Here is a 21,048-nt window from a genome sequence, read left to right on the forward strand (position 1 = left end):
GAAGCCTAACACCTAATTATTATATAATGTAAATGTCACTGTTCTTGAGAATGTTTTAGTTTATATGAAACTTAACATACAATACATATGTCTAGTTCATTTGCATATCCACAATTGCATATACACACACACACACACACACACACACACACACACACACAAAATCCCCTGCACACTATACTTTGTAATAAGTAGATTAATAAAATAATTTTCCCAGGAAAATTCTCCATTTTTTAACCTTGCTGATGAATGGATGCTTTGCTTTTGATTCAATTTAAAAAAAAACAAACCACTCAGAACAAATATAAGACACAGAACATTCTTGATTTATTTCATTCTTTTTGCAACATCCAGGTAGGCATATTCTATTTCCCGATCTGCAGGGCATGTATTTATGAACTCATCCCTATCATATGCATTATTCAAATATCTCCAGATACCAGTCATTTCAGATGGAAATTCAAAATTTCTAAACTTCTTTGCCACAACCTTAAAAAAAAATAAATGAAATCGTTATCAATAGAGTACTGTTCTTATGTAATTAGTAGAAAACAAAAATATGGTGATAGAAAATTGTACAAACTGAACTTTAATGTAGCACTAAAAGGTATTTTAGACCTTGCATTTTGAAAAACAGATAATCTGGAAAAAATAGGACATTCACAGTTTTTGGTCTTCATTAATTGACTTGAATTAAAGGGATAAAATAGATTCAAGTTAAAGTAAGGATTTTTAAAATATTAAATGTAAGGCAAATATGGGTTGAAATTATAATTTTTTGGACATGGATTATATGACAAATTAGAATAAATACTACATTAATGTGCATGCAAACATAGTTTGAAGTATTCAGTATAAAATAAATGTAAAGGAGGAATTATTGTTGCATGCATTACTAATTTTTACATAAAGGGGGAAAAAAACAAACCTTGATGATATGAAGCTTTGGCAAGAGATTGCAATCTGCCAATGTGAGTTCATCACCATCTAGGAATTTCCTTGTGGAAACAGTGATGTCTTCAGTGCTATTGGCATCTATTTCTTCAGGCAAGGGGGTATTTAAGTAAGTATTCAGTTTATTTAAAGCCTTAAGCAATGTTTTTTCTAAATCTAAAATAAAAAAGGAGAATAATGGAATTCACTATTTGTTCACTGATAATTAAGTAGCCAAAACAGCAACACCCATAAAGAGGAAGACAACAGTCTGTATACTTTGAGGGAGAAATCTGATACGTGCTATAATAGAAAGATGTTGAGAAAATAACTTGAAAAAATACTTCCCATCCCACTCAACTCTCCACACATTCACCACACAAGTGACAAAGCTGCCCATGTGGGAGAAAGGAGAAGATATAATTTTCAGAACAGTGGAGCCAAGCTCTTGCACTATCAATCTGGTCTGAACACAGTGACAAATGGATCAAGTTTAATGGTAAAGAACAGAATAAAGGAGAAAAAAATAAGTATATTCAGGTAGCAAACTGGAGAATAAATCAGGTTGGGTGGTGTCTTAACATATAATAATCTAAAGGAAACAAGTAAACTACTAAACATGATGAAGCATGATCAATAGTCACAAAACATTAGCTACCAATTAGAAAAGAAACTAAATGAATAAAAGCGGGGGGGGGGGAGAAAAAAGCAAATAAAATAAATTACTCTAAAGGGGTGTTTTTGAAACTGCTATTGCATATAAAATCCTTGGCTAGCTATAATGATATGATAGCTTTGGGACAATTTTGCAACCAAGCACTTTTCTCTCCCAGGAGCTGTAACCAAGGTTGCATATTGCTGAAAGACTGTAATCTAGGCAGGAGTAAGATAAATAGCTATAGAAAGGCTTCTTGAACAGGGCACTGAAAGTTAACTCAAGGGTAGAACTTGTGAAAGAAATAATCTAAGACAATGGAAATTATCTCACTACCTTCTGCATTCATCAAATCAGAACAGAAACACACCCTATCATTTTTGAGACAATGACTCAAAAAACAAGCAAACAAAAAATCCAGAAGCCATAGCCTGTTTTTAGTCCATTGCTAAAACAAAATGGGGGCGGGGATCCTCTTTATTAGTTTTCCCACAACTCTCTTTACTTAGGCTACTGGGCATGCTGGAACACTTGCAAGAACATGTACAGAGTCAAGCTACCCAGCTCAATCCCAACTGCCTTTCTCCATTCCTCTAGTTCTATGTAAACAAGAATTTTGAGGGTTGTTGTGGAGGCCTGTAAATCAAGGTAGTATTCTCTTGTAAGGGATCTGTGACTTGAATGCTACATTAGCAGAAGCTTATGAAAAGAAACAAACCTGAAAGTTCTGCAAAAAAAATTATTAATGCAGATAGAATGATCGCATTTTGGTCTTTGCAATTCTGGATTTCCTGCAGGTGAGTTAATAGATATAGGTGCCAAACACAGATGACATGGAGTCTATGGAAACTGAAGCAGAGCAAAGTTTATAATACTTACGTTCATTGACATCTTCCCTTGTATTTTTTATGAATGCAGAAAATTTAGCAAAGACATCATTTCCTGCAGAGTAAGATTCTGTATGTTTTGGTGCAAGTTTAGGATATCTGAAAAATTTAACATATAAGAATTTAATGCCATCTAATTATTTTTCAGCATTGTATTTGAAACTCTGAAATAGAACTAAACTGCCTGTGCCAATCATATCCCTTACCTATCCATTAGCCATCTTTAATCTTTTTCAATCCACAGTCTCTTGATACCCAATGATTTAAGAATATTCATTCTATATAACATCAAACTAATCGTAGCACAGCAGAATACTGTACCTTGGTGGTGCTAACTTTTCTTCTAGAAATTCTTCAATTTTATTTACATCTATTTTAACATCATCATCAAAAGTTATAAATGGAGGATTTGTTCCTGGAGCTAATTTCTGTAAGTCTGCAGGTTTCCTATTCAAAAAAGAAATAACTTGTTTGAGGAAAACAAAAACTGGTCAACTGTACAAATTATTGCATTTTAATTCAGCTACCTATCTTGGAATTTAAAATTGTGATTGCCAATGTGGTATTTAAGTACATTTATTGGAAGTAAATTATATTTAGTTCAGACTAGGTAGACATTTTTTTCTTGTTTAGGGTTGAGGGAGTTAGCAAAACCTATCAATTATGTCATTCAAGGAGATTCAAAAGGGTTAATAGCAAAACAACTCTTCTCTGTGGAAGTGGAAAGATGCTATACTAATATGACTTTGAAAGAATATGTCTTCTCTTAGCATTCTGGCCATCATAAAGAAAGAGATAGCTTGACTAATCTTCCCTCTGACGCTTTAGATGGTGGTAACTCTAAACAATACAATATATATTTTTCATTATTTTTTGGGAAATGTGGGGGGGGGGAAGAAATAGGGAAACATGGTTTTCCCCCTCTTCATGGCAGCTGGGAAGACTACAAAAATTGTGACTTTCTCTTTTCATTGAAATATCTGGGAAAAAAGAACTGATGATATCCAGAAATGATCAACTGATTGGGAAAGTGACCAACACAATGTCAATCCTTATGTCAGCTCCTGACACAGCAACAAATCAGGCATTATATGAGGAAAGCCATATGAGTCTATGATGGCAAAATTTTGGTAGCATCTTTTCCAATTGACACATTTTCTCCAAAGGCATAACCTTATTGATCTAGATTTCCCTTCATCAGACACATAGAAAGGCTATTCTAATATAGAATTTAATTAAGGGCGAGGCAGAGAGTGGGGAGGAAGAGTTGATTATGCAGTTAAAAGTTAAACGTGAAATGGATTACCAGTATTTTATCAAAAACTGTATTAATAAACTATTATATTTCTTGAGATTTTCTGAAATTGCCTGAAACCTTATACCTGTGGAAGTTTAACCATTTCTCATTCAATGGTGCTGTTGAAGTCCTGTTTTTCCAAAACAGTCACTTAGTGATATGTCATACAGTACTAAAGTAGTACTGTATTATCAAAATGCTTTGATAATAGTCACTGTTTTGGAAAAATTCCCAATTTTTTTCTCTACATGGACAAGCATCGCTAGGAACTAAATCTTTATTGTAATTCTGGAATGGCAGCCAAAACAGACACTTGACACTCTCTAAACAGATAGAAGTCATAGTTCCAAATTTATATCTAAAACTGTATAAAAATTATATTATACCTAAAACATGCAATTATTTCATGACAGTGAAGGAACTGATAAGAAGTCACTTGGATTTAATGAAAGTTTACAAATACCTCTCTAAGTAATTAGAAATATAAATTCTGGGCCTGGAAGCTAAAAGATTTAATATTAAAAATAAATAAATATTAAAAATAAATAAATGGAGAAAAAGCATTATAACTCACCGTTTCAAATCCACAGTGGTAACATTAAAAATAACACCCTTTAGCCAGAGAATCATGAAGAGACGTTGAGAAAATGGGCAGTTTCCAATACTTTCCCCATCACTGCCAGCCTACGGCAAGAATGAATATTAATTAAACTACTGGCATTAATTTAAGATGCTCAATCATTAGTTCATGATGCACATAGTCCATGTCGCCCATAATTTCAGCCTCAGTGCTCCCTTGAAGTTTCTTCTCTTGTTTCTTCCAGATACATAATTAAATGACAGCAACACTGTACCATTTTTCCTGTCTGGTTCACCTCTACATCAGGAGTCTCCAATCCCCAAGCCGCAGCCCACTACCAAGCTTTGAGTCTTTCAGAACCGGGCCGTGGAAGTGATGGGCAACCGGGTATCCCCACTTGCCCAAGCAGCGGGTGTATGTGCTCCATTTGCATGAGTGGTGGGTGAGCGTGCCCGCTGCTCATGCAAATGGAGCTGTGCGCGTGCTTGCCCCCACCCACAGAGAACCATCCCCTTTCTCCCCCCCACCCAAAGCTGGAAAGGTTGGGGAACTTTTCTCTAGATCTTTTCAGCTAAACAGAAGATAGGAATATTTCAGAATAAAATGTACAATGAGAGAGATTCAAGTCTCCTTGCAATCATGAAATTAAGAGTTTGCAATCATTTTCATGTTCAAATCAAATTTATTAAATCAAATTTATTAATTTAAGGATTGATATAATTAGGCCATGTGTAACTGACAGACTTGATGCCAAATTATGGTTTTAATATATGTTTTATCTGTTATTATTTTTATTCTAGAATTTTTAACTGGATAGTCATTGAATGTTTTTATTTGTTCTAGTCTCTGGTCTTTGACTGTAATAATAATAAACTTGATTTGTTAATTTAATTTTAATGTAACTTAGACTAGATTCTACACACTTCTTGGGAAGTGTGGCCCACAATAAAAGATTTGGAAGCTGAAAGGCTGCAAAAATAGTTTGAGTTGGCATCTGATTCAAGATCCTCAGGTTGGCCATGCCTGGCTTATAGTATAACTTCTTGGGTAAACTCTACCAGTTGTAGTTTATCCAACAAACCAGTTAAAATGGCTTGGAGTAATGTATGATGCTAGCAAAAAAACTTATGTCAAGGTCCAGAGACACTAACATGGAAGAGAAGACATTAACTGTCAGTTATGAGTTTTACATTTATACATAAAGAAACATATTAACTAGCTGCTATTCTTTAGTTATATATTCTAAACTACAAAAAGAAGTGTTCACTTCTTAAATATATGAAATAAGTATGAAATATATAAATTTGAGGGGGATGTTATGGTCTTCCTTGTAGTATCTGGCTATAATGTAAAAAGCACCATTTTCAAAGGTAAAATCAGAAAATTATCCTGTAATCTGCAACTCCTACACTGCAAAAACATATGGATTACAAATCTCGATCAGGGCAAAGCAATAGATGCAATTTACATAGACTTCTGTAAAACTTTTGATTCAGTGGTACACGACAAACTACTTCTAAAACTAATTTAATTTAATTTAATTTAATTAATCACATTTCTATGCCGCCCAACTCCCAAGGGACTCTGGGCAACTAAAATCTTATGGCATTTCAAATCCTGTACCTCTCAACAGCGGAGTCCCCCAAGGCAGCGTTTTAGGATCAACACTCTTTATACTTTACATAAATGACCTTTGCGATCATATTAAAAGCAACTGCATTCTCTTCGCTGATAAAGTAAAACTATTTAACACCACCGACAATACTACTACCCTTCAAAAAGACCTTGACTATGTGTCAGAATGATTAAACAAGTGGCAACTTCAAATCTCAACCAACAAATGCTCTGTCTTACACTTTGGCCAAAAAAAAAATGAGAACATAAAATACAAGCTGGATGGACATGACCTTGTAGACGACCTTCACTCTGTCAAGGACCTTGGAGTACTCATCTCTAATGATCTAAGTGCCAAAGCCCACTGTAACAACATTGCCCAAAAGGCATTAAGAGTTGTTAACCTAATCTTGTGTAGTTTCTTCTCTGGTAATATTTATACAAAACATTTGCTAGACCAATTCTCAAATACAGCTCATCTGTCTAGAACTCACACTGCATATCGGACATTAATACAATTGAGAGAGTCCAGAGATATTTGACGAGACGAGTCCTCCACTCCTCTGCTAACAACAGAATAACTTATGCCACCAGACTTGGAATTCTGGGCTTAGAAAACTTAGAACTACACCGTCTTCAGTATGACCTAACCGTAGCTCATAAAATTATCTGCTATAACGTCCTACCTGTCAATGACTACTTCAGCTTCAACCATAACAATACATGAGCACACAATAGATACAAACCGGTTTAATGGAATTTTGGTCCTCCTTTGGAATTAGTGAAACAAAGGCTGTTTTCCAAGAGGGTGGTACTCCTCCTCCTAATTGTATCTTATTAAATAAATTTTTTAGTGGTTCTAACATTTCGGATTGTAAGTGTTTATAATAAACAGCTGTTAGTCCATCTGTTCCCGGAGCCTTACCTATTTTTAATTGTTTAATTGCTCCTACAATTTCCTCAGAAGTTATTGGCTGATTCAATCTATCTCTCTGTTCCAAACCTCTGTTATAACTACTGAGGGGGAAAAAGTATAAAGTTGAATATTGATTTTTAAATATGATGTATTAATGGTTGATTAATCTTTTTTGGTTTTCTAGTTAATGTACTAATGGTTAATTATAAAAATGTAGAAATTTAATTAGTGAATATCTAAGGTTTATTTTTTGTTATGAGATTTCAAAATATCTGAACTTTGAGAAAAGTAGGAGGGGGAAAAATGTTTTTAGGTTTGAATGTTTAAGATTTGTTAATGGTTTTAAAATTCTTAGAGTTATTGGATTACATGTTACTTTGTGTTTATATAAAGGGAGGTTGATGAAATTGTAAAAGGGGAGTTAAGGGGTCTTGGGAGTTATTAAATCTTGCAGTTAGCTAGTTTATTTTAGCGAATGTTTGGTGAAATCTATGCCCTGTTTTTGTTCTGGGAAGTCGGGGGTGGGGGGTGGTGAGGAGGGGTTGAAGATTGAGTTTACCAAATTGATTTTTTTTTCTTTTTTTCTGATGAAAGTATGAATGATTGTTTATATTGTATACTTGTTTGATCAGAAAATAAAAACTTTTTTATTAAAAAAAAAAAAAAAAAAATAGATACAAACCTAAACTGAACCACTCCAAACTCGATTGCAGAAAATATGACTTCAGCAACAGAGTGGTCAATGCCTGGAATGCACTACCTGACTCTGTGATTTCATCCCAAAACCCCCAAAATTTTAACCTAAGATTGTCTACTGTTGACCACACCCCATTCCTAAGAGGTCTGTAAGGGGCATGTATAAGAGCACCAGCGTGCTTACCGTCCCTGTCCTAATGTTTCCTCTCTTTGTATCTATTTTATGTATTCAATTCATGCTTATACTTATATTATCTAATATGTTCTTGACAAATAAATAAAATAAATAAATAAATAAAATTTATTAGGAGCTTCATGTCAGCACATTCCAAGTGAAGCCAACTCTGGCCCCATGTAATTTACGTTCCAGCTCTGACCCTGTTTCCCCCCTCCCCTCCCAAGATGTGTCATCAGTCACATTCTCCAAGGAAGCAATTTAATGGTTTGTAGAGATCACTCCCCTCCAGCCACTGTGGGTGACTGCAGAGATGGCCTTGACAGAGATATGGCTGGAATGTGCTTTTGTTTTGACTGACGTGCTGCAGAGTTCAGCTGCAGAGTTCATTTTCCCATCTCCCTTGCCTATGGCAACTCAAGAGCAGGCCAGGGATGTTTTGCGAGTTGACATAAAGGTGCTGATGAAAGGCAGGAGGATTCCAGAAGCCAGACATTCCAGATGCCAAATGCTGTCAAAATGAAGAATTGGACAGGAGGAGGTCCTCCTCATAGTCACCAGCCTCCACTCAGTACAGGTAGTCCTCGACTTACAACAATTCATTTAGTGACCATTCAAAGTTACAACGGCACTGAAAAAAAGTGAATTATGCGTTACAACCTTTGCAGTATCCCCATGATCAGATGATCAAAATTCAGATGCTTGGCAACTGGTTCAAACTTATGACTGTTGCTGTGTCCCAAAGTCATGTGATCACTTTTTGTGATCTTCTGGCAAGCAAAGTCAATGAGAAAACCAGATTCACCAGAAACTGGGTTACTAAACTTATCAGCTGCAATGATTCACTTAACAACTGAGGCAAGAAAGGTCATAAAACAGGACAAAACTCACTTAACACATGTCTCACTTAACAACAGAAATCTTGGGCTCAATTGTGGTAATAAGTTGAGGACTACCTCTACCCAGTCAACTGAGGTCATACAAGTAACTGTGATAGAGAATGGGTGGGAAGAACTGGGGGGCGAGTTAAAGGGCTAAAGACTTAAGATTCCAGAGAGAGTTAAAAGGAAAAATACATTAGAATACTTAAAATAGCTATAGTCGGAAGAAGATATTGTGTTGGAAATACGGGCCCATAATAAGTGGATAGACTAAAGAATAGTGAATGAATCAGAGCTAAATAGAGAAGGAATAATTCCTGGGAATAAGAAAAACAAAATAAAGACTAAGAAAAAACAAAACAAACTCTTTTCACTATAGAGGGATTGTTATGCTGAAATATAATAATTTTCTTTCTGAAAAGACTTGTCTCTTGTCTGGCTTGGACACCATCTCCCCAAGAAAATCCACAGGACCATTTTTGTTTGTATTGGTCTTAAACTCGGTACAACAAGGACAGAAGTGCACAAGCAAGAAATTAATATTACAGTATTTGCTATTTATCCTATTACAAGAATTATGGTTCTAACAGACCAATGCTATTTCTAATCCGTATTTAATAACATGCTAGGAGACCAACTAAAGATCATACATCAATAAGGAAAAAATATAGCCTTGTTAAATTCTTAAAGGGAATTATTTTAACAAAAGAGCATTGTATTCTGGAACACATTATAGGGCTGGGAAAAGGCGATTAACTGGTATTTTAATTACATGTCCTTTAATTACATATCCTTTATATGGTTTCCACTATCCTTAATGTAAATATCATTTAAAATAAAAATCCGTAATGAACTGTGAATAAATACCCTTAATAATATGAGAAGTAGGGAGTTGAAAACAACAGCAATGAGACAAAAATGGGGAAACAATCTAAAATTGATAATCCTAACCTCTGCTCTAGAACCAAATGGTGATATTAAACATGAAAAGCAGGTAGTCTTTGCTTGTGAGCTGGAGTTTTAAAGTTTTTACTTATCTTGGTTATATATTATGAAAAATAGTCTTTCACCAAAATTTAAATATAGAGAAAGGAATTGAAAACAACTACAGGAAATCAGTAAAAGGTTACACTCCTCTGCTGGTTGGATATAGGAAGGGTCATGTAGGCATCTAATCCAATCTTTTGCTCAGAGGAATCTAGATTACAATGTCCCCCCAAAAATGACTTCCCATCTTCGGGGCTTTAACAAGCCAGTAAGAAGTCACTCTCCAGATCATTATCTTGGTTTATCATTTGTATTTTCTAACTTTTCTCCATCAGATAAGGTTTGTTTCAAGTCTTTATCCTGTAGATCTTCTAAGGCAGTCTTAGAAGATCTGTCTGTCATTCAGATCTGTCATTTCTTTTTTAATATCTTTGGGACATAATCTCATAGTATATCCACAGAAAGAGAAAACATAGTTGGCATTATAATGATGAAAGATAAAGTTCACAAATATTTTATGTGTGTCTGTGTGTGTGTTTATGATTAGTTTATGAATCCTGACAACTGTAAGGACAAGTCCCTGCAGTTTTCTTGGCAAGATTTTCGAAATGGTTTGCCATTGCCTGCTTCCTAGGGCTAAGAGAAAGTGACTGGCCCAGTCACTGAACTACTTTTGTGTGATTAGAACTCACCACCTTCCAGTTTCAAGCCTGGTGCCTTGAACCACTTCACCAAACTGGTTCTCAAGTAGCTGGCTTGCTGATTCTTTTTTTAAAAACATATTTGAAGAAAACTACCTGTAGTTCTTAGCACTTTTTTCCAACTTCAACTCACCATGACTTATAGCTTTTCTGATATCATCAAAGCCACACTAAATGCCTGTCTTCTAAGGTACAAAGACTAAATCTTGCAGTATAACACTGAAAAGTGCTGCCAAATGAAAATCCTACAGATATTCTGTTTAAATTCTCTGAGGCAAAAAAAGATTTGCCTTAAGCAAATATCAGTATAATCTCACATTCAATTTCTGTCATTAATAGTGCTTTAAGTACAGTATATGGAAAGAACACTGTGGACCAGTGGATCTGAGAGATATAACATCTTTATTTCAGATTCTGAGCTAAGAGACTAATAAAGATACACCCAGATAGTGTACCAGAATAGCTCCCTTGCAGCACCCTACAAAGGAACGGTTGTGTATAGATACTGGTGGATCCAGTTTTGCTTCCTTTTCCTCAAATTGGGAGTCAGAACTGACTCTCCCCAAATCACAAAAGTTTCAGTTTCATTCTTCCAACCATTCTTTATTTATAAACACACACATACACACACATATATACATACATACAACACACACACATTCCACACAAGTAAGCTAAAGAAGTAGGAATATATGCTTCAGAGTTTGATAGCTACAAATGTTTTCAATGCTGCACAACAATTCTTTAATATATCAAAAAGATGCATTGGCTAAAAGATATTAGGCAATCAACCCTTCCTGTCTTAATTGACAGCAATCTACTTCATTTATATTATTCCCAACTGAATTTCATGCTTTAATTTTCCCTGGAGGATCACATCCTGAACATATAGATCAGATTAATTACTCCCCTGCATCAATATTGTAGAGCCTACAGTTTGTCTCTTAAGCAAAAATAACAGATAGAAATACTGGATGACTTTGTGATTAGCAACAATATTTCTCACTCATTCACTTACATATTATTATAAAAATAAGTTTAATTTAGAAATTACATATTACTATAACTGCAATCCAATCTAAATGGACAACCAAATTACATGTAAATGTATATGTACAATAAAAAAAATTACTTAGCACACAGAAGAATAACATTTACTGTAGAATAAATGTAAAGGAATGGGTTTTGTTACAATTCTAAGTTGGCAGTAGAATTACAGGACAGTATAAACATACTAAATAAAGCATAAAGTACACAATAACAGGTAATCATAGAGAAAAACTGATTAAGGTATAACGTATACTACACTTAGAATGCATCAGACTAGAGAAGGTTGTTCCATGGCTACTCAATAGAAAAAGGTAAAGAGAAAAACTTCCATGTGCACAAAAATAATTAAGCCTACTACATTTTAGAAATCTAGCAGAGTATTTTACCCATGATTTTTTAAAAAAAGTATTTATACAATGAGATATGATGTTTCATATAGAGATTTCTGCTGCAAAAAATCTGGAGAATCATTAGAAGGCAACAAAGATTTTTCCGTATCTCTCTGCTGCCATCTAACAGTCATCTGGACTTGACAGCCCAGATCTGGTAGCCTAAAATCTGATGGGAAAAGCATTTGTTTCCCAGGACTCTTGTTCCCAGTACAAGGGCATAAGTATAACACATTTATCAGCAGCAGAAGTGATGATTTAGTAATCTCTTGACAGAAAACATTTTCACCTTTCATTAGTACAAGTGTAAACATAGCAGAAATGAAAATCCATACTGTTCTTTACTACATCATGGGTTTTTATTATCAACACAAAAATCAGATAACCTTCATATGTTATTTCTATAACAGAGTTTAAAATAACTAGGCTGTACAGAACAAAAGCTATGTGATCCTTTCAGATAACAAGATGCCAGTGTTACATGGCTCCAAATATTTATTGGCTGCAAATAAATAAACCCATTTGCGTTCGTTATAAGAGTTCGTTATAATTTCCAGTGATTCTGAACATTTTCTTTGTTGGCATTTCCTACTATTGAGCTAGGAACTTCTTAAAGTTCTACATACATTTGGGGATGGGGGAAGATAATTTTTTCCCCAACATACAAAGTAAATCTTTACTTTTACTCCTCAGAGAAGAGAGGCAGCAGAAGTCTGTTGCATACTGTAAATGCTGAGTGATCCTTAAGATGATACCTGCCAGATGTAGTTTGGAATCTTTAAAAGTAACACCCAACAATTTCGTCCAGTATCAAGTTCAGGAAGACTGCTGTAGTTTGATAATATATCCGAGAGAAAATCTAGAACTACTACAAAATACAGAATAAAGAAGTTGGAAGGGACCTTGAAGGTCTTCTTGTCCAACCGCCTGCCCAACCAAAAGACTCTATACTGTTCAGACTCTCCAATCTTCTTAAAACCTCCAGTGATGGAACATTCACAACTTCTGAAGGCAAACTTTTCCACTGATTAATTGTTCACTCCTTAATTCTAGTCTGGATCTCTCTTTGATAAGTTTAATAACTTTTGATAGGTTGACCTCCTCTTCTCTGTGGCAGCTCCTCAAATATTGGAAGACTGTTTTCATGTCACCTCTAGTCCTTCTCTTCGTTAAACTAGACATACCCAGTTCCTACAACTGTTTATCAGACGGTTTAGCCTCCAGACCCCTAATAATCTTTGTTCCTTTTCTTCGCACTCTTTCTAGAATCTCAACATCTTTTTGTAACATGGTGACCAGAGCTGGAACAGTATTCCAAGTGTGGTCCTACGAAGACAGTATATAGCAGTATTAATACTTCATGTGATCTTGATACTATTTCTCTGTCACAAGATTAAATTATGGGAAATATTTTTTTCCAGGGTAGATACAAAGAAGAACCAAATTTCTCCCAAATACTTGTTCCTATTTGTTTGTTTGTTTGTTTAATTTATATGCCACCCATCTCACTGTTGTAGTGATTCAGGGAAGCATATAGAATGATAAAAATATAACATAAAAAGTTAAAAATTAAGTAATAATTTTTATTACTTTATTATTATTATTTTTATTATTACTAATAAGATAAAAACCAAGAGAATAGGTGACATGGGAGTGGGGACCTTCTCATTACTCCCTCAGTCAAGTCCAGTATACAGCACCCCTATTAGGGCCCCAGACCAGTCAACAGAGTCAGGTTCTTAAGGTCCTTCCAGAAGAAATCTCTGGAGGGAGAATATTCCAAAGGGCAGGACCACAGCAAAAAAGGCACTTCTCTTGGATCCCACCAGCTGAAATTCTTTGGCAGTTATGATCCAAAGTAGGCCTCTTTTGCTGGAGTGAGTGGGTCAAGACAATCCCATTGGGGACAGAGAGCTTCTCAGATATACTGTCAAGGCAAATAGGACAGAATTTCAAGGCAGTGGAATCTTTGGAGTCTTTCAACTTTTACAAAACAGTAATAAGCGTCATAGCATCTGTGGCTGCCATAGCATCTATAATACCTCTCTTTGATATTCTAGAACTTCATAATTAAATAACTTTATTAAAAAAAAACCCAAAAATGTCAAAAATCTTACATGATGTCAATGTTCAGGTTATGTCTATCACATTTTTAAAACAAATTGATGCCCACCATCTGAAAATTCGATAATTCTTACTATAAAACTATGGACTAGCTCAAAACCAGAAGCATTTTAATTTTTAGAAGTCAATGAAGTACTTTCAAACCACATAAACCAAACTTGTATAAAATCCATCATTTTCCATCTAAATCTTGCAATTAAATATTTTCAGTGGTCTGTGAGGAAATATTTGAGAGGACTATGTATTTATGCCTTGATGTACACTGAAGAAACATGGATTTTTTTAATACATATAATACAACACAACTTAATAATGTCACAAAACTTGGATTATTTTAACACAGCAAATTGGTAATTAAGAATCAAGTCTTCAGATACAACAAAGCTAAAACAAATTCCCTAGGATGCATTTCCTAAGATCATCCTCCATGAACCCAGCTGTTGAATTTTAAGTCATATGGTTAAGCATACTGTATTGTATAAGCCAACCAATCTCAAGATGATAGTTGTAACATTTTCCATAAATGGGAAAAAGTACTTTCTATCAAATCATATCAAAACTCTGTTGACTTCAATGAAACTTTTTTGGGGGAGAGGGTGCCTTTGAGTCATTACTGAATACTGGTGACTGCCTGGACAAGTCCCTACAGTTTCTTTGGCAAACCATTTCAGAAGTGGTTTGCCATTATCTCTTTCCTAGGGCTTAGCAAGAAAATGACTGGCCCAAGGTCACCCATCTGGATTTGTGCCTAAGGCACAAAGGACTAGAACTCAGAGGCTCTCAGAGGCTCTCTCCAATGGAAGTTATTTCTAACTTATATGTGAATTCAATATAAATTCTAAATAAATCTGTAAGTATTTAAAACATCAATTTCCAAATAACAAATAATTAACGAATAATCTAACAAATAACTTTTAACAATTGAACAATTTACAAGTATAATTTTCAAAAATGTCAACAGATAATTAAATAAATGACCAGGTATGTTATGCCTAATGTAAATTGAGAAAATACTCTTTTAACTAATGAACAATGAAATAAATAATGCTATAGGAAGCAGCCCAAAGAGCTTAAAATACCACAATCACATGAAGGTTATGAAAGGAATTTATAATTCCAGCTTTCCCTAAGTGCATTATGAAGTCCCACATTTTCTGTTGGAATTTTTGCATTTTCTAATACAGGCTTAATATTTGCGAAAGATTAAACATAAAATTGATGGGTTTGACATCTAGACTTAGGATGTCCGTTGGCTCAGTTATATCCAGCCTGCACAGCCTCCAGGCACTAGAAGTGTTTTGATAGTTTCACTTGGGTGGCCAGAGGCAGCTATCGTCAGCATACTAATGATATTTAACCCCTTGCTGATAAATGACCTTATCTAATAGCTTCATGTAGATATTCCATAAGACCTACACAACCATAGTATAGCTCTAAGCAGGTCTGAGTGATTTTATTCAATAAATGCCTAAAGTAGTCTTCAAAGTGACTTCCTAAAGTTTTATTGAAGAGGGCTCAAGTCACTGTAGACAGAACTGATGGCAGGTTATCTACAAATGCAATCAGCGGAAAAATAAGCATATTTTGCAATATTATCACCCCAAAGAAACTCTTAAGAAAGATCCTTCCTTACCTGTGATCAGTTAGATCTCTTCTTTGTTTTCTTTCAACAGTGCTGTAGGTATCTTTTCTTCTATTTAAGTTCTGAAATTCGTATAAAAACCTTGGAACCTATAGGATAACTCACATTGGGAGTCCAGATGGATCCAAGCAACCAACACTCTCTTATTCCAAACAGTAACTAAGGCCTCAATTGAGCTGAGCACTCCTAAGCATCTTCTGAAATCAGTGGACCAGTTGAATAGGTCCTTCCTCCCTGCACCACAAGCAGCCACAGAGAACTTTGAGTGGTCTGTCCATGACAAGGAACTGGTGGCAACATCCCCCCCAGATCACTTTATTATTGCCTTGCCACAAAAACCAAATCCAGTGTGTGACCCCTTTGTGAATCAGGTCATCAATAAACTTGGTCATAGCCATGCTGGCCATGAAATCCCAAACCACCTCAGATTGGGCAGGTTGAAGTTCTCCAGACCATAACTTAAAAATATATGTTTAATGGGGTGCCTTGGAAACTGCTAATCCATATCCTTTCTGGGAAATCACAACCATATATGTACCAAAAAGCCACCAAGTATAAGATTTACTTTAAAGTTAGAGTACATCTGGATCTTAATTTTTGTCAGTAAGAAATTGATTCTACCATTGCAAAATAACAGGAAAGTTTTTTGTTGAGGAAATTCCAGAGCCAGCACTTTTATGGTCAGTGTGCGATGCCCACCTAATCATTACTTTCAGGTAGGCAGACAATGACAAAGGCCCTATCCTTAACTTACCGAGTTTGTATTATTATACATACTTAGCACATAGCATGCTGACTCTGTAAAACAGCTTAGAAAGGGCTGTAAAGCACTGTGAAGTGGTATATAAGTCTAGGTGCTGTTGCTATTAACAGTATAGCATTTTCCTACTCCTGCTGTGCCAGTTACAAGCCTTTAATTATTTCTTTACTTGAAGCAAGGCAATTCATGCCTCTTAATAGAAATATTCGTTCTCACGGCTTTGCTGCCTTTGAGAAAATGCTTCAGAAATAAATGTTTCTGGCTGCATGCATGTGCAACAGCTGCCTATTGTTAAACTGCTTGACTTTTTTTCACGTTTCCAATGAGCAAAGAGAAAGACACTAATGTTTTAAGAAATCAACTCATTAAAGTTAATGAAACTTTTAAAACAGCAGTACTTTTATCAGCAGCTTGAAAAAAATTAGAATATTTTGTTGAAGAACAGACAGGTGCCCTGCTTGGTTCAAATATTTTTTTCTGAATTATTGCATGTATTTATTTATTTAACATATGTAGTAATTTGTCCAACAAGGCATTCTGGGCAGCAGACAGATAACAGCAACAACCATAATCCATAACATTGTAAAATAGCATAAAAGAAATAGCATTTAAGGCCCCTAAACCTGCACCCACATCGAAGCTCCATTAGCACCTGATCCAGTGCCCAGGGCAAAATCCAGGACTTTATGGCCTTGAGGGAGCCTATCAAGTCAGGGGCATCCATATGAGGGGGATGCTGCTTCACAAGACAAGTGCCATGAGAGGTGCCTCAAAGCAGGTGTTCATTTAATGGTGGTTTGAAGCTAAAGAAAAGGTGATGATCTGTCCTTGAAGTTACAACCATCACCCCAGCCCCACAGTCACATGATCACAGTTCAGGCATTTAGGCAACCAGCTCACATTTATACAATGGTTGCAACATGTGCCAATCATACCATCGCAATTTGCCACCTTTCCAGCCAGCTTCCAACAAAGAAGGTCAATTGAGGAAACTGGATTCACTTAACAACCGCATGATTCACTTAACCGCTTCATGATTCACTTAATGACTATGGTAAAAATGGCCATAAATATGGGTCCTGTCATGTGAAAACTCGCTTTATGACCCCACTGACTTAGGATAGAAATTGTAGTCACAAATGTGGTCGTAAGTGGAGGATTGCCTATCCAGAGTATACAGGTAGTCCTCGACATACAACAGTTCATTTATTGACTATTCAAAGTTACAACAGCACTGAAAAAAGTGACTTATGGCTTTTTTCACAGTTACAACCTTTGCAGCATCCCCATGATCATGTGATCAAAATTCAGATGCTTAGCAACTGACTCATATTTAGGACTGCTGCAGCATCCCAACATGGGATGTGATCACTTTTTGCAACCTTCTGACAAGCAAAGTCAATGGGGAAACCAGATTCACAACAACCAGATTACTAACTTATCAACTGCAATAATTCACTTAACAACTGTGGCAAGAAATGTCATAAAATGGGAAAAAACTCACTTAACAAATTCTCACTTAATAACATAAATTTTGGGCTCAATTGTGGTCATAGGTTGACAACTACCTGTACAGTAGCTATATTAAAATAATAGTTGAATATGGAAATCATTGAAAAATTTTGTCACTGTTATTTCTTATATCTTAGTACAATAGTATGGATTGCGTTTAAATAATATTCTCATAATTTCTCTAGATTAAAAAAATCCTAATAATATTCACATTAAACTCATGAAATGCATGATTTTCCACCCATTTGAATCATGTACACATTTGTAAACTATAACCTCAACAATATAAATCTGCCAATATTTGGGTTAAAGCTTCTCATATTTTCCATTTAACTTGTTAGTTGCAAAGTCATGTCCAATCCATCACGACCTCATGAAAAACTTTCCTCCAGGCCTTCCTGTCCTCTACCATCCCCACCACCACCATTTAAGCCCACATTGACTGCTTCAGTGACTCCACCCAGCCACCTCATTCTCTGCCATCTCCCTCCTCTTTTGCCCTCTTCTTTTTTTCACGACTTTTCTGCTATTTAATAGACTACATACTCCATGCAAGAATAAGTAAGTTTTTCATATTACCATGGACTTATGTCCCAAACTATCAAGTTGAAGAAAAAGGATAGATTTACACTGCAGTCTTCTAAATTTGATGATCTCCATACCTACTGCTGGCTGGCGATATTGGAATTTTACTTTGAATACATCTTGAAGATACCAGATTTAAAGATATGATACAAAGATAAACACCCCATGTTTACACCATGTCTCCCAGAGGATAAACATGTCTGTTAGAATTTTTTTCACTACTTTTTTTTCTACTATTTCTAGTGAACATTTTGATGTACACTTCTGAGGATGCTTTCCACTCAACTTATTTCTAAAGGTACTCTTTTATATTCAAAATGATAATTATTGACTCTAGAAAAACAAAATTATCAACAATTAACTAAAAATTGTTATCAATCATAGCTTTCTCTGAAGCTCAGCAGTAGAATTTGGTCCCAAGTTTGCTATACTCTCCACCCCCAAGTTCAAAACTAACAATGAAAACTCTCACAATCTTACTGGCAAGTTCAGCAGAATCCAAATAAATACACAATACTTAGTTTCTCGCCTATTTCAAACCTTTATATTGAATTCACTAAATGATAAATTGATTATGCTGTGGAGATTCTAAATTAGATCCTCAAGCACGACTTTGTTATCAAAACTTTGGGTGTGATCTCTAAAGCACTGACACCATCAATATGTAACTTCCCTGCAGGTACACAGGATCCTACTCAAACAAATAAGTTATAGACAGCACAGTTTAAAAGGGAAAAAATGCTAACTAAAGAGAAGCTCCCTGATTCCAAAGTCTAGAGTTACCTAACTGGCCCAAAGTTGTACCTTATTCAAGTAGTTTCATTAAAAAGCAGCAACCTACAATATCACCATTTTTATTATTGCTGATACCAAAAGCTGCGGTTTTGAGCAATATTCTGCGATGGCTAACGACACCGATGCTTATGTAGTATCCTTACTTTTACAAAGAGAGAAATGTCATGTTCCTGTTTCTCTTGCTCAGGCACATCGTGGGGGAGGGTCTGCTTCCCTTCTACAGTGGCTTCTTCTTCTCTCCCTTGAAGGCCATTCAGCCCCAGACCATCTACTTCTTCCGCCCCTTCAGCGGATCTGCCAACAGGCTCATCCTGCTGTATCTGGCTGCTGAGTTCATCGGCCTCTCCCAGAGATCCCACCGCTCCAGAATCGGCGGGCTGCTCCTCCTCCTCCTGCTGCTGCTGCTGCTGCTGCTCCTCCTCCTCCCCCTCTTCCTCTGCACTCGCCTCAGGATTATCCTGGGCACCAGCTTCCTCTGTACTGGCATCTGGCGCTGGTGGGCTTTTCTGGTTTACTTCTGCCTCTTCCACCGCGAGATCCTCCTCTGCCGCCAGAGTTTCTTCAACGGGGCTCTCGCTAGGAGGGCTGTCTCCCCGCAGAGTCTCCTCTCCGGTCCGCCACTGCTCCTCCAGCGGGATAGTACTCTCCGCCTCGTCCTCCTCTTGTCCTTCTTCTTCTTCTTCTTCTTGAGCAACTTCAGGAGATTCTTTTTCGGAGCTTTTTTCGGCCGTGTCTTCTTCTCTCTCATCCTCAGCGCACTCTTCCAATCCTGGGATTTGCTCAGCTGTGCTCCTTTCCTCCGCGGGCTCCTCTCCTTCGGAGGCGTCTTCTGCCTCGGTCGGGCTTGTCCTTCGGCCCCCGGCCGACTCTCCCTCCTGCTGCGGAGGCTCCTCGGGGACAGGAGCCTCAGCCCAGGTGTTGCCCTCAGATTCTTCCTCGGGGCTTTCCGCGCTAGTTGTTCCTTCTGCGCTCGGACTGCCTGCTGGTCCAACTTGCTCTGCAGGTGGCCCCGCTAAACTCGCCTGATCCTCGTCCTCGGTCTTTGGGGTCGTCTCTCCACTGCTCTGGCTCGGAGAACTCGTCCCGTGGCTCCCGCCTTCTTCCTCCCGGGCTGTTTCTTCAGATGCTTCTTTCAGAGGGTCGCCCTCCTCGGCGGTGCAGGCGGGGCGCTCCTTCGCCTCCTCGTCTTCGCCTGAGTCCACCGGCGCTCCATTTTCGCCCACGCCTTTCTCTAACGCTTCTTCGTTCTTTTCGGCCGGAGCTGGCCGTTGGAGCGACCCTCGCGCCTCTGCCATGCTGACCTCCTCAGGGGGAAAAACGGACCAACTGCAGGTGGCAGGTTTGCCTCCTCGCTGCTAAGAGCGCCGAGCTCTTCGCCGGCTCGCCCTCTCGCAATGGCGACTCTGTCCTCCCCGCGCTCTGTGTGGGGATTAAGACTAAGACTTGCCCAGCCCCAAGGGTCACATTCTTTACTCTCCACTAGGTAGCCTGCCCGAGGGGTGCGCGCATGCTCAAAAGCAACTGGTGAAGTTGCCGTCCTCACCTTTGCCTTTCCAGGGCGCTGAGGGAGAAAATACTAAAAAAGGGAAAGGAGCGGGGGGAGGGCAAACCTTTATCCCCAAACTTCCTACCTAAGACTGCACTTTTCTCCAAGTATTGTTTAGGGTTCTACCTGATTTTGGGTTCCATATCTTGTTTTGAAAATGCTAACAAGCCTGTAACTATAGAGGTAGAGACAATCACCATATCCTGTTAGAAAATGGTTTTTGGGGAGGGGCAATTGGTATGAAATGTGCTTGAATAGATTTGGATTGCCCTGCCTGTCCCTCTCTGGATTCAGGTCTCAATGTCTTCATCTACGTAGCTACT

The 21,048-nt window shown here is 37.1% G+C and overlaps 1 protein-coding gene across 1 annotated transcript; it reads right to left on the reverse strand.

The window, feature by feature from the left end:
* Positions 1–327: 327 nt before the first annotated feature.
* On the reverse strand, positions 328–20,474 carry CLIC6 (chloride intracellular channel 6). The gene is made up of 6 exons (XM_070943532.1): positions 19,323–20,474; positions 4,347–4,456; positions 2,797–2,922; positions 2,468–2,574; positions 929–1,110; positions 328–489 (listed from the first exon to the last, which is right to left on the reverse strand). The coding sequence occupies exons 1-6, from the start codon at positions 20,472–20,474 to the stop codon at positions 328–330; spliced, it is 1,839 nt and encodes a 612-aa protein (XP_070799633.1).
* Positions 20,475–21,048: the final 574 nt, after the last annotated feature.

Source organism: Pituophis catenifer, unplaced genomic scaffold, assembly GCF_029215685.1.
Source record: "Pituophis catenifer annectens isolate HBS135680 unplaced genomic scaffold, rPitCat1.0.hap2 SCAF_4, whole genome shotgun sequence".
NCBI lineage: Eukaryota > Metazoa > Chordata > Lepidosauria > Squamata > Colubridae > Pituophis > Pituophis catenifer.